The following is a 13,060-nucleotide window of genomic DNA, read 5'->3' on the forward strand; positions in this document are numbered from 1 at the left end:
ATCACCACCTAAAGGCACCCAAACAAAGATCTAGACCCACTCAGACCTGGTAGAGCTGAAAAAGAGGTGCATGCCCAGAAAGATAGAGAGAGTAGCACCTCATTTATATATGGAGGGACTACTACCGCCCTTTTTTGCTCTTTCTTTCCTCATCTTTACTCCAATTCTAACCGATTGAAACTTGCTTCAAATCACATATCGTCAATACAACATCCAACTACAATGGAACGTCCCTCCTCAAGCTCAGACACAGCCTCTATCCTCTCAGGGTCAACCGTCTTCTCCAAAGAAGCCCAAATTTCAGTCTCAGTCTCAGACTCACCGACAAAAGCCGAGATAGACACCTTGACGAGCGACGCTTCAAAGCAGCAACGCAAGAGCATGCGGCAGCGAGTCCGCAACGTCGTCGCTGATCTCGGACGTCCACCAACTACAAGAGATGATTTGAAGAGCGGCAATGCGACACAAAAGTATGTCGATGTTGGGCCTGCTTCTGGTACGGTTCTGATGGGCTCGACGACTGTTTGAGATAGGGGAAAACAGATGGACGGGAGTTTGGATTCTTAAATCAATGATGATAATGCAATATGATACCTTTACTATACCTGTTGGTAATACCACACTCACTACCTAACCTGATGATGTGAGGGGAGTGTTTGCTTTCGTACATCGTATTACTGTACGCCATGTCGATCACTCCCCATCGTCTCACATCAGGCCACCTCGATTCTTGTGTCTTCATCTTGTGCTCCTAGAAACCAGAAGTTTCTGTCCTGTCCCTCCCTTTTTCTAAATCAAGAAGTCCTTATTTGTAAAGCTTCCTTTTGTAGAAGTTGTGAGATCATATATAGTCCGGTGGGGCCAAGTCCGTAAATATTCCACGGAGCTCCGAATGACAAATATCGAAATTGTTAGTAATAAGGAAATAAATTATACTACAACACATTACAAGCTTGAAATCATATCTTGATGATATATATATATATATATAGACACGTTCGATAACTAGATATTAGCACACCATCAATTTAATCACAGTCTCACTTATACTCACTCACCTGCATCACAATGTCTTCTTCCATCCCCTCAACTCAGCAAGCTGTAGTTCTCCCAGCGAAACGCAAGCCTTTCGCCTCTCAAACCGTCCCAGTTCATCTTCCATCGCCAGGAGAAGTTCTCATCCGTGTCGCCTGGACTTCCTCAACGCCCCTCGATCTCCACCGCGCAGATGGCGGTCTTCTCATCTCCGAGTACCCATCTCAAATGGGAAGCGGTGGCGCGGCAGGAAAAGTCGTCGCCGTTGGAGATGGCGGTGATCTTAAGGGCTTGAGTATCGGGGACCGCGTCGTCGCTTTTGCTTTCCATGGTGGAAAAGAGGCGAACCACCAGGAGTACATCACCATCCCTGCGTATCTCGCCTCGAAAATACCAGACAACATTTCATATCAAGATGCTGTGACAGTCTCGGTTAATCTAGTCACTGTATTCCATACTGTCACTGCAGATCTGAAATTGGAGCTTCCCTGGCCTGTACCGGAGAATTACGCTCCTAAGCAAGCTGATAGTCCTATTATCATTTGGGGTGCTTCCAGCAGTGTGGGCATTTATGCTCTCCAAGTTCTCAAGCACTGGGGCTTTAAGAATCTCCTAGCTGTTGCCAGCCAAAAGCAGCACGACTATCTCAAAAGTATTGGCGCAACTCAGACTTTCGACTATCACAAGGACGATGTTGTCGATCGAATCCTCAAGTCTCTCGAGAACAAGTCAGAGCCTAAGCTGCCCTATATCATCGACTGTATCGGATCACTCGAGGGTACCCTAAGGCCACTGACAAAGATTGCTCAACCTGGCAGCATTGTGGCAGTCATGCTCCCTGTTATCCTCAGAGACGCGACTGTAGACGAGGAACCAGAATACGAGATGGATGTCGGCAAAGTCTTGACTGAAGAATGGGCCGATAGCGTTCAGGTCCGAGGTGTTCGTACTCACTTTTATCTTTCCGTAAGTCACCCTAATCGCTTGCGCAAATGTACGTCACTAACTTAAATCAGAACGAGTACTTCAAGCAAAACCTACAGCCAGAGATTGTACCTAGACTTCTCACAGACGGCGTCATTACACCCAACAGATACCGCGTTGTGGAGGGGTCGTCAGCTGTGGAGAGGGCTCAAAAGGCTGTTGATATCTTGAGAAACAAAGAGGTCAGTGGTGAAAGGCTCGTCTGGAGAATCACCGAGGAAGATATATAAAATGCGAAAAGGAAAAAAAAGTGTAAGCCAGGTGTTGCATTACCAGCGCCCATGGCCATTTCCATCATTGTACTCCTGAATAATTACCAGCTCTTGGCAGTCAATCTGTTCTTCATGCCAATCCAGTCCCGTGATATCATAAAAATTCCCATTAAATCCAAGAGAATGGCCCCGGAATACCCAATCAGTATAGAATAGTCATACAAATGTGTTTCATCATGGTTCCTAGCACACATGGCCAAGCATAAAGTGGTCGATGGCATCAGGGCCCATTTGGCTATTCGGCAGTTAGTCATATTCAACACACCCAAAACAAGAACAGGGTTACTCACGCAGTCAACATTAGCTTCGTAAACTCATCAACATCTTCTGGCTGCGCATGCATCCAGACACCCTTAAAGTCAAGGTTCCGCACTGGGTACTGCGGCTTTGTTTGCCACGCACGGAAGAAGGCCATGGAAGAGTCAGCCTCCCAAAGATATTTCGAGGCTGTGAACTGAAAGTTTGGTTCCATGACATCGCAGGGCGCTATGAAGAGGTTAGTTTAGACCTCGTGCAACACAGGAAGGCTGGTTAACATACGCTCGTTGGATTTTAGTAAACTGATCATGCACACGAAAGCAAATGCCATGACGGTAGTTCGACGTGTACTTTCGGCGAGTAACCAAGCCTGTGCAAGCATTAGCAAGTTTCCTGCATGGGCGACATGGCTTATCCAAAAAAAAAACTTACCTCCCAGCTTTGTGGTGGTGAGCCCTTCAACAAAGTAGCAGCCGGGTCATCCCCAATTTTTAGCTCTTCCTCCATCTCCTTGAGAGCAAACATCCATGCCATAAACTGTGGCATCTCACGTTCGCTCGTTGCTCTCATTGTCACATCACCGTCGAACATACGTATGGAGTCTAGTATCACAATAGCCTGCACCCTTGCTAGTTTCTCCGCCGGCGTTGAAGCGCGCTCGCCCTCGCGGTGAATTTCCTTTGCCATGTCGGCGATAAGCTTGAAGACCCATCCTTTGTTCTCTGGTGTGCGCGCCAAGTATGCGGATGCCGCCGAGAAGGCTGCCATTAGTGTTTTGGGGAGGTTGGAGCCGTAGAGACGAGGATGGATAAAGGGGAGGCGACGAGTCCTTGCAAAGTCGCGGTATAGATTGGTGATGGTATCGACGGTGTACCCCATGCGAGAGCGAGGATCATACACGTCCAGGGGGTTGATATCAACCATGCAGGGCTCTATGCTCTCGAAGATAGCTAGGTCACGAATTATGACCTGTGTTGTGGGCATAGATGGTATAGACGGTATACCCAGCTTGCTGTTGCTGCTGCCATAGTCACCCAGACTCCATAGCTCAGAACCAACAGACGTGTCGTTGGCCATGAGGTGGTCGATGATGGAGAAGTCGAGGGGAGAATCGAGGTCTATGGTCGAGGTGGTGACTCTGTCGAGGCTATCTGGGGAAGTGTTGCTAGTGCTAGAAAGTGTTGCTGTTCCTCCCAAGTTGTTGATGTCAAAGCCCATATCAAAGTCAGGGACGTCGTTCAAGGAATCCGCGATGCATATATCGTCGTCGTGGAAGCTTGCGCCTGGTGGCAACCTCTGATAGACGCAGTCGAGCCCTTTTGCCGCACAGCGGGTGCACCGGGGCGTCTTCTTGTCGCACTTGCGCTTCCCTCTCACGCAGGCATTGCAGCTCTTCTGTCTTGAAGCAGCTGCTCTGTCCATCTTGCGCGTGGCCAGTGGGCTGAACGAATCCATGATATATATGTATTATGTGAGAGAGCAAATGAGACTGAAGGATAAGAAAGCAGAGAGAGAGAAGAGCGGAGAGGCTTGAACAATTCCGACGGACTTGATAACGTCGGAGAATGAAAAAAGAGGAATCGAATCTCGATTTTGCAGGCCTCACAGTATCTAATAGTTGTAAGTTATGGCTTACACTACTAAGGGATTGTAAGCACTTGCTGCCTCTGTCTCCGTCTCGTCTCGTAGACCAAATCGGGGACTTTTCCTCTGCGGGGCCTTCGTAAACTCCGCAACTCCGCAAATCCCACTCCGCCCACGCTTCCGTTTCCGCTTCCCGGACCCATTCCCAGCCGGACAACAATTGAAGACCCGGCTTCTAATTAATACGAGTGAAATCATCATATAGTATGGACGGGTTTCTACTATTCATGGTATGTTATTATCAGATCAAACTTGTTTCATCGGAACCATGTGCGCATAAGCCATGATGACTGATACGATGCAACTTAGTCCCTACTAACAACGACGAGTCTCGGTCACAGCAATATCAGAATCATGTCCTGAACCTGGTTTGTTTTATTCTCACTGCCGCTATCAGTCTTTTAAGATGACACAGCATATCAAAGTTGTTCTTCAGCACAATCACTTCCCGTGTCCTCGCAAAATGGGTATATACGCCTTACAACACCTTCACGCCATTCTCCTGTTCCTCATGCCTTCTTTTTGAGCTCCCAAATCCCAGAGCATTTATTCCGGCCCGTTCCGCTGTACCCTGCCTATACCATTAAGTGACCTGTTCATCCCAAGAAGAAAAGAAGAAAATAAGAGAGAAAGAAAGAATATCTCCATCAGAAGCCTGCAGTGGGCCCTTGCATTTTTGGGTCCAAAGATCAAAGGAGAAGTTGACGTAAGAAAAGGGAGTCCACGGGCCGCTCGCCGTACTGATCGATACAAGGGAGAAATAAAGCAAACAAAGATAAAAAGCAAATCTAATGCCTTGAGGCATCGCTGGCACGACAGTAACGACGGTCCATCTCAGTCTGTACTCTTCGGAATTGTAACCACAAGGCTGCTGTGGTGCCGCAGTCGTCATAACTTTTTTCTTTTACCGTCATTCATTCGTAAACCGGGCTTCAATAATTAATATTAAAGAATGAGAAAGAAAAAAAGATGGCGGGTATACCACTTTCAGAATCTCTCCTGGCGATACCCATTGCTTTGAGGGTTGTCGTACTGGACACCCGTCATTGAATCTGGTCCGCCGGGCATACTGTTGCTCAGTGACCGGATAGGTGGCAGCTCTGGCCCATTTGAACTGGCATACCGTTCCGCTTGATGAGTCGTTGACGGAGGCCCTGAACCCGGTGTTGGTGCTGAAGATGGAGATCCCCGAAGCTGGCTGTTCTCCACCCGTAACCCATGTAGCTCCCGACGGAGCAGGTCGATTTCTGATGCCACTGTGGTGCAGTGACTTTGGAGCAACCGGATGTGCTCCTGCTGTTTCTGATGCTCAGTTATGGCTGTGGCCTTTATTAGCAACACTCTTGTTCTTATAGTGGCACAATCACCAACCTTTTGTCAAAATTTCCCACTTGGAAGCCTTTGAGCCTCGCTCCTGCGGCATGAGATCACGAAGCTGATCGAATAGTTCCTTCATTTCAGTTCTCCTCTTCCGCTCAGCGAGCTTGTGGCTAACTCTGAGTTCCGGGGTCCTGCTATAGGGTTGTGACCCTGTAGACCCATTCCCTTCCTCAGCTTGAAGATCGCTCAACTGCTTATGTTGCATAGAGTGGTGATGGACAGGAGGGAAGTCCGAGGCACTAGACATGCGAGAGTACTCGTTCTCCAGTCTTAATTGCCCAGCAGGCAGACGCGACTCGGTTGTGAACTGACTACTCGCAATCGACTCGGTAATGCTGCTGCGCCTCGAGTCAGTGAACGTAGGTGCACCACCGACTCTTTGAATCTCCTCTTCGGGGAAAGCCCATGCTTGGCCTTTGGTGGGTTCTGCTGCTCGTGCAATGTGCCCCGTTGCTGGTCCAGTAATGGCAGGTGCCGTCTTGACGGTCTTGGTCTCGGGATTGCGCTCCGCGTTGGGTTGGTAGCCATTGGAGATTCGATTAACTGAGAGGTGGTGGGGGTTCCGCTGGCTGTGAAGGGTGTTTTGAATCGAGCTAGTTGAATGATTGTTGGAGGCATATGGGGAGTTGTTACCAAGGCGCATATCACTGAAGTTTTGGTTAATGCGACTGTCGACACTTTCCCGCCTCAGTGCGGCCATTCCTGGTGCCAAAGTTTCGCCAATTGTATGGCCTGTACCGTTAGATTCAATCGACGTAGGCCTATCACGACGTGGGTCGAAGGTAGCGGGCGGGTTAGGAGACACCATTGCGGCGACGCTCATGTTGGTTGCTGACGGCGATATAGGTCCATGAGGAACCATGTTGGAAGTTGTCGGCGAAGGGGTCTTATCATGCGACGAAGACTGGTAGCCAGAACCGCTTGGACTGAGGCCGTTTACATTGAAAGAGGCTGCAGATGTGTCTGGATAAGTCAGGTCAGCGGTAGAACGGAGGCGTTTAGACGGGTAAACAATGAGCAGCGTACGCTTACTGGAGGCGTCTCCGTTAGAGTAGAACCCCGAATCTCGCATGTGCTGAGGGCCGTTTGGGACGTGACCTGGAGCGTGGTCGCTGTTGAGAATATTGTTGAGACCAGCCGCCTTGGGAGGAGGTGGGCGTTGCTGGTTGTGGCCGTCCATGACTATTGGGTAGTTGGTCGATACTGAGGTGTCGCGTACACAGTCGAGTCTAATCGAGCCGGGTTGATCAAGTTACAGTGAGCCCCCACAAAGTCCCCTGAGAAACGAAGCCGACAAACGGTAAGGAGAACACAATTCGATTGGTTGCGCTTATGGCGAGGCCGGTGTTGGAGTACGGTCGCAGGAATCGGGCAGGAGGTGTCGGTACAACAAGACAAAGTCCAGATTGCAATTGAACCGAGCCGAACTGAAACTGAATTGAGCTTGCAGCTGGCAGGACAGGACGGACGCGACAATGCGAGGTCGAACGGCTTCGAGTCGAGAAATTACTGGCGTGTCAGAGCATGAGCCCCAAAGACGGATTGAGAAAGGGGACGTCGATAAGCTCAAATGCGATACACAATACGTGGGAAGATGATGGAAGGTAAATTTGTGAGAGAAAGGAAAGAAAGTGGACTTGAAGAGGGAAAAGTGCACACGAGACTGACCCTGGCGAAAGTGACAGACGGGGATGGATGGATGGATGGCACTAGGTCACTGTACAGGGAAGAAAGAGCCCGGGGAAGACTGGAGCCCCATCAGTAAACCTGCCCGCACCAATGCGACTCTGGATACTTGAGTTGGTAGGTAAATGTTGACCTAGTAAGTACCTGTGGATACTTGTACTCGAGACTTGCAGTTTAGGTACATTGCGTCGAGTGAGGAAGAAGGGGTCTAAGCTGGACTGAACTGAACCGAGAAAAGCACTAAGGTTCTAAGATTTGGGGGGGGGGTCTTGGAAACAAACAATAAACTGAGAGATGACAAGAAGGAAAAGGGAAGCCAGCAGGTTGTCCATCCACTTCATCTAGGCTGTACAGAGCGTGATGAATCGATCAGAAATCAGGAACATTGAAATGACATGCGTTCAAAGCCCGGTCCCTCCCAGTACATAGGTACAAATGGTAAACTCCCAGACTCCATGTCTTAAAACCTCTCATCCCATGGATCGTAGCACGCTGAAATGGTCCCCCTGCACTTGCATACGGTAGGCAACGCTTAAAGTCAGCTCCAAAGCAGGGGAGCAGAGGGACCTTCGTCTGAAGCAGACAAGCCCAAGTAGACAAGGAGCGGCCGGCCGTGGCTTTGGCTTTGGCTTTGGCTATCACTATGGCCATGGCTATGGATGGCTATGGCTCCAGGTTTCGTCCAGGTCAGGTCGGGCCAGCATCTACAGCCTAGGTAGGTAGGTAGGTATGCAGTTAGTCAAGGCTCCTTGCCTGGTGGACGATGCATCCGCCTTCAGTAGGCATCATTGAAACAGTGCTACGGCACTTGAAAGTCAATCCGCAACCCTTGTTCTTCGAGGCAGCGATACGTACCTGTACTTATGCAAGCTGTGCACCAACCCTCGTGCCGTGCTCAGGGGTTTTTTGTACATGTTGACAACCTTGTGAACAGCATATTTGACGGGTCGTTCCTCACAAGAAGCAACTATTTGCCAGTCTGCGATTGATGGGTCATCAGGTCGCTTTCTTATACCTTTTGCTGTCTTGGATAACTAACTATCTACCAATCTGAGTACTAAGGTAGTTACCTAGTTATACATTCTTGCACCTCATGGCGCAAGTATCAAAGGCTTTAAGCCAACGATTTCGTCCACGTCGCAATGCAAAGTATAGTTGACTTGTGAACCTTGTAGCCCCCACTATCACCTCGGCCCATGTGGTCGAGTAGAGTACATTGCGTCTAATAATGGAACGCCTGGCGCTTTCGTAGGGAGTGTTCCAAAGCCTTACTACAGTAGGGGTGTAAGTTGATGAGTGGCCCCTCGGGTAGCGTCAGAAGAAGCCACCCTTAAGTTCAGGATCTCCTCTCTTCATCCCCCTCTGGGTCCCCCGAAAACCTTGTTTTTTTGCCATTGTCGAGAAGTCGTGGAGGTGCGGAGAGCTTGGGGATCGTGGAGGCGTACATAACTGGAATTGAATGCCATGTGGTTGCCGAGGATCGAGGCCTGAGCACCTATGCGGCATCAGGGCATTCATCACCCAACACCACTTGAGTCGTGACGACTTGTCAGTTGTATCCATCGCAAAGTAAACAGGCAGCATATCGTTTTCCCTTTGTTCTATCCAGCTATGTACCGAGTCCTATCGGGAAGAGATGTTCGTTTGGCCAATAAATTCTCTGGTCTGAACCGTTGCTGAAGCTGGCTGAATACTGTACTTGACACCGCATCAATAGTGCTGAACCGCCGAATTAACCAGGCTGACCAACCAACGAACAAGTCTAACTTTACAGAGTACAAAGCACATTTATGCCAGAAGACCCTGTTGTTTGTTTTGTTTGTAGCCAGTGTCCCTTCAAACCTGGTTCAGGATACCTATTTACCGGCCGGCCGGCCACGATACGGAATGCGATCACGTAGATGCCGCTGTTGTTCACTACCACCGGAGACACTAGCTGCATTTGTGAACGACTTCTGTTCGACGAATTTCTGACAGTTAGTGTTTTCAACTTGTTGAGAATGTTGCTGACTAGGTTGAGAAGCATAATGCAATACGAACTCCCTTGGGTCCGAACCCGTTTGCGCATTGTTCTCTGGGGTCTGCTGTGTGATGCTCACCAGTCAACCAGTGGTTACGTGAACGCGACAGTGAATCTTGTGAGGGGATGGCTTACACCAAGCCAGGGCGCCTCGTGCGCCGTCACTAGTGTGTCTATGACCCTGTCAGAAACCATGGTTCTTGGGCCATGCTGCAGTGACCAGGGTCTCAAAGACCCATGTTTTACACATCTAATGGGATTGGCTCAATTTGTCTTTCTCCTGCCTCGTCCCCAAAGCTAGACCCCCCATGGTTGGGCGACTAGAAGCGGAGCGACCAACATCCCAGCACCACATGCGCGATCTTCCGTAGCCACGTGAGAATTCTCTTTTCAGAGCAGAACGTGCCGCAGATCGTTTCGTCCACCAATAAATCTCTGCCCAGTGTCGTAGATAATATCCATCCACGGCATCAACATGTAGCGTGCCCGTCCTTCTTCCTCTTCTTCTCTAGAGGGTGATCCTGACACGCAGCTCTATGGAGATGTTTACCCAGAGCATTCTAAGGCTTGCGTAATGCCATGTGGCAGACAAAGTAGCCCAGGTACGCCGAACCTTGTAGATCCCGCTGGGATAGTTCGCGCTTGGTGATGTGGTTCCCAGATAGGTAGGTACACTGTTCGTGCGCACAGTACCTGCCATGCTCGAATTTCCCAAACGTTACCACCTTGAAACAATCGGCTGGAATTGTGTAGGTACAAAATCTCGTTAATCTTTGCTGCTTGTGTCTAGCAGGCGCTTGCAAAGTCTATGCTGCCGACAGACACGTGCGTGAGTGTGTGGGGTGTAGCTAGCCAGTGTGCCAAAGATCTAGCCGCTCTGGGGTGAACCGGTACGATGAGGAGCGTTGATCTTGATGAGATAGCTGGGCCAATCGACCAGGGTCTCCGTTGTGGTGCAGTATTGACAGAAGCAAAACGCAGATACAAGTACGGCCGAGTATTTACCACTTTGAAAGGGCAAATAATTTTGGGTTCCAAGGTACGAATATCCGTACCTACCTACCTTAGTAGTTATCTAGATTGTTGAGAACTGTAGAAGAAACCCGAGTTGGAGCCGAAGCGAAAAAATACTCTGTTGTTCCTTCCCCAGAGTTGTTGCCAGCTATACGTTTGTGTTCTAACCTGAGTAGGTAGTAGATTTGAAGGTTCCTTCCTTGTTCACATTTATTGCTATTATTCAAACTTAACTGGATACCTTGGTTGGTAGGTAGGTACTACCTAACCACTGTTATCCCATTAGGCACTGTCCCCGCCTACGGGCTAACTTCCTTCCTAAACTCCCTTGTAACCTTGGCAGTACCTACCTATGGAAGTAATAAACTCAACATCAACATCTCAAACATTGCTTCGGCCTAGAACGGTATTTCATTCCATGCCCCAAGGTTCAGCTCATGCACTTCATCACCTCATCACCTCAGCCCAGCCTTCCGTCTGTTCTGTCAGCCTGCCTGGGTTCAGTATCTCTGTTCCTATCTCTACACCTAGGTAGTATTGCAACAAATTGCCATTCGCCCATTTCCCGACAATCTCAAGTCTACGAACCTTCAAGCCAACCAACAACTCGTCTCATCCTGCCACGCGAGCGTCTTTGGATCTGTATCTGTGAAACTCACACGCCTCGCGTCATGAACCCAAGGTCGCACAGGCGGTCCAAGAAAGGACAGCGCAGGGCAAACAAGGAGCTACCTGGGCACCTCACCGAGTAGTACCGTTCCGTTGTACGACTAAACTAATGGTACATGCAACCAACATTGGCTGTTCTCTGCTGTTGAACAAAGATCCCTTCCTGTGGGTTTTCGCGCCAAACCCGAATGGAAAAACGTCAACCATGCCCGGCTTGCTTGTCCTTTCGGGGGATTTCTCCTGAAGATCCCTTTTCTCGCCCACGATTCAGAGAAAATGCCGATCCCTAATAGTACTCCTATTTTCCCGTCGGCTCGTGGCTACAGGGTATTGGCGAAAAATGGGTTGTGCTATCCCACAGCACCTTTGGTCACGAATTATTTTCCTTATGATTGATCCCTTCTACGGTTGCCATCTCTGCATCTTCTCAATGGCAAGGCCCGATCAGCGTCCAAGTTGCAAATATTACTGCACCGCTTTGATGTCTTCAAAGTCAAGTTTGGACGCTCAACCTCACAATAGTTATGCACTCTATATAGTGTTCTGCCATTTCATTATTTGTGCCATCGGAATAAGCTGACGTCTGCTGTCTGACAGTTCCCTTATGCGGCGGTACAATCATGAAAGAAAACCGGCGCTCTGGTGCTGCACGCTAATTAAGCCTGTATTGGAATATCCTTCAGACTAATGTCACTTAGTAGACCAGCGCTGACAATCCAATGTCTGGATCTCCGGTGCATTTTTACTCACTAACGGGCTAGCATCTCCAACTCTTCCCTGTCACGGATCTCGATGGTGCTTTGGCAATGACAAGCAATGGATGTCAGAAAACTGACCCTATAACAAGTGCCGGTATGGTAATTGTGATGACAGCCATACCCATACGTGTTTGGCTTGGCTGGTAGCACAGCTAATCATGCACCATCACGTCAATTCGCTTGCCGCTGGCTACACACTGCGTCACTGAACTGAATCAAATTAATCATTGCGCTGGAAGGTGGCTCATTGATAGCACCTCAACCGGACTGCTTGCTGCTTTCTGGCCCCTTTGCGTTCCTATCAGTCATATGCATTGCATGATGGTAATGTGGCGGGATAATGAGAGTCATTGCTTTGCTACTGTGCCTCGAACTGAAGGACCCAAAGCATCTGAACAAACTGGGCCAATTGCCATCATATGAGAGAGAGCGTTTTCAGATACTGGACTTGCTGTCACTGGCACAGTCCATCCTCGTCCACAGCGGGGAGCCGGCTCTTTGAACCGAACGCTCCTTTTTTTGACGTGAGACCCTCATCAACAAGAACCCAAATCTGTTCATCTTCTTACAAAATAGATATATATTGGCTCACAGTTACGGTGGATATGACAAGGTTGTGTAGTATTAGACCCAACCGTTTGATAAAACCCACCGATCTTGAACAAACTAAAGAAGGACTGCTGGCTAATAGAGTTGGAACTAATGGATAACTTGTGTAGAACTGCAAACTACGGTGTGTTTCAAACTTATCTTCCAGATGGTTTATTCGCCCTCTGCTCAAGGAAGAAAGAATATTGTAAAGGATCCGATCTGTCTTGCAATATCACAATGGGTGATGAAGTTGATCAAGAGTCCGACGACTTTCGGCCGATTGGGTAAGAAAAAAGACAGGGGTTGGTGACCAATGACTGACAGAATATCACATCTCAACTGATACATTTATGCCGAAATTGAATTTGACAATCAAGGTTGCTTGCCATCTCAGCTGAACCGGTCTCGTAATCAACACCTTGTCTGGTGGTCGGCTGGTATCGATTTATTGAGAAGCCTCCGAGTCACACCCTCGATTAGCTTATGGTGCTCTCATTAAACTCGAGTCTATGGGTGGTACAGTACATAGGAGACATGTCTTTAGCTCCTCATCGTTGGCATCCCATCTTTTGGTAGAGTTTTGGGCTCGCTATAATACCAGTCCATCGGTGTCTTGTTGTTAATGTCGTCAACCGTCAACCAAGAAGAGAAAGCACAACAATTACCGTCCACACAGATTGACATCCGATTCACTACTCCACTACCCCGATCTAAGACGACGCACTGCACAGTACAAAGTTGTGTCTCAG

General features: G+C 48.8%; 4 protein-coding genes across 4 annotated transcripts; 2 read left to right on the forward strand and 2 right to left on the reverse strand.

Moving 5' to 3' along the window:
- Positions 1–222: 222 nt before the first annotated feature.
- FGSG_11909 (uncharacterized protein) lies at positions 223–528 on the forward strand (the record flags this gene model as incomplete). The annotated part of the gene is made up of 1 exon (XM_011318639.1): positions 223–528. One exon carries the CDS (start codon positions 223–225, stop codon positions 526–528), a length of 306 nt encoding a protein of 101 aa, XP_011316941.1.
- A 540-nt stretch (positions 529–1,068) lies between these two features.
- FGSG_01171 (uncharacterized protein) lies at positions 1,069–2,249 on the forward strand (the record flags this gene model as incomplete). The annotated part of the gene is made up of 2 exons (XM_011318640.1): positions 1,069–2,001; positions 2,052–2,249. The coding sequence occupies 2 exons, from the start codon at positions 1,069–1,071 to the stop codon at positions 2,247–2,249; spliced, it is 1,131 nt and encodes a 376-aa protein (XP_011316942.1).
- Positions 2,250–2,577: 328 nt separating this feature from the next.
- On the reverse strand, positions 2,578–4,004 carry FGSG_01172 (uncharacterized protein; the record flags this gene model as incomplete). The annotated part of the gene is made up of 3 exons (XM_011318641.1): positions 2,578–2,777; positions 2,832–2,919; positions 2,982–4,004. 3 exons carry the CDS (start codon positions 4,002–4,004, stop codon positions 2,578–2,580), a joined length of 1,311 nt encoding a protein of 436 aa, XP_011316943.1.
- A 1,176-nt stretch (positions 4,005–5,180) lies between these two features.
- Positions 5,181–6,753, reverse strand: FGSG_01173 (uncharacterized protein; the record flags this gene model as incomplete). The annotated part of the gene is made up of 3 exons (XM_011318642.1): positions 5,181–5,512; positions 5,565–6,536; positions 6,606–6,753. 3 exons carry the CDS (start codon positions 6,751–6,753, stop codon positions 5,181–5,183), a joined length of 1,452 nt encoding a protein of 483 aa, XP_011316944.1.
- Between the last annotated feature and the right edge of the window lie 6,307 nt (positions 6,754–13,060).

This window comes from Fusarium graminearum, chromosome 1 (assembly GCF_000240135.3).
Source record: "Fusarium graminearum PH-1 chromosome 1, whole genome shotgun sequence".
NCBI lineage: Eukaryota > Fungi > Ascomycota > Sordariomycetes > Hypocreales > Nectriaceae > Fusarium > Fusarium graminearum.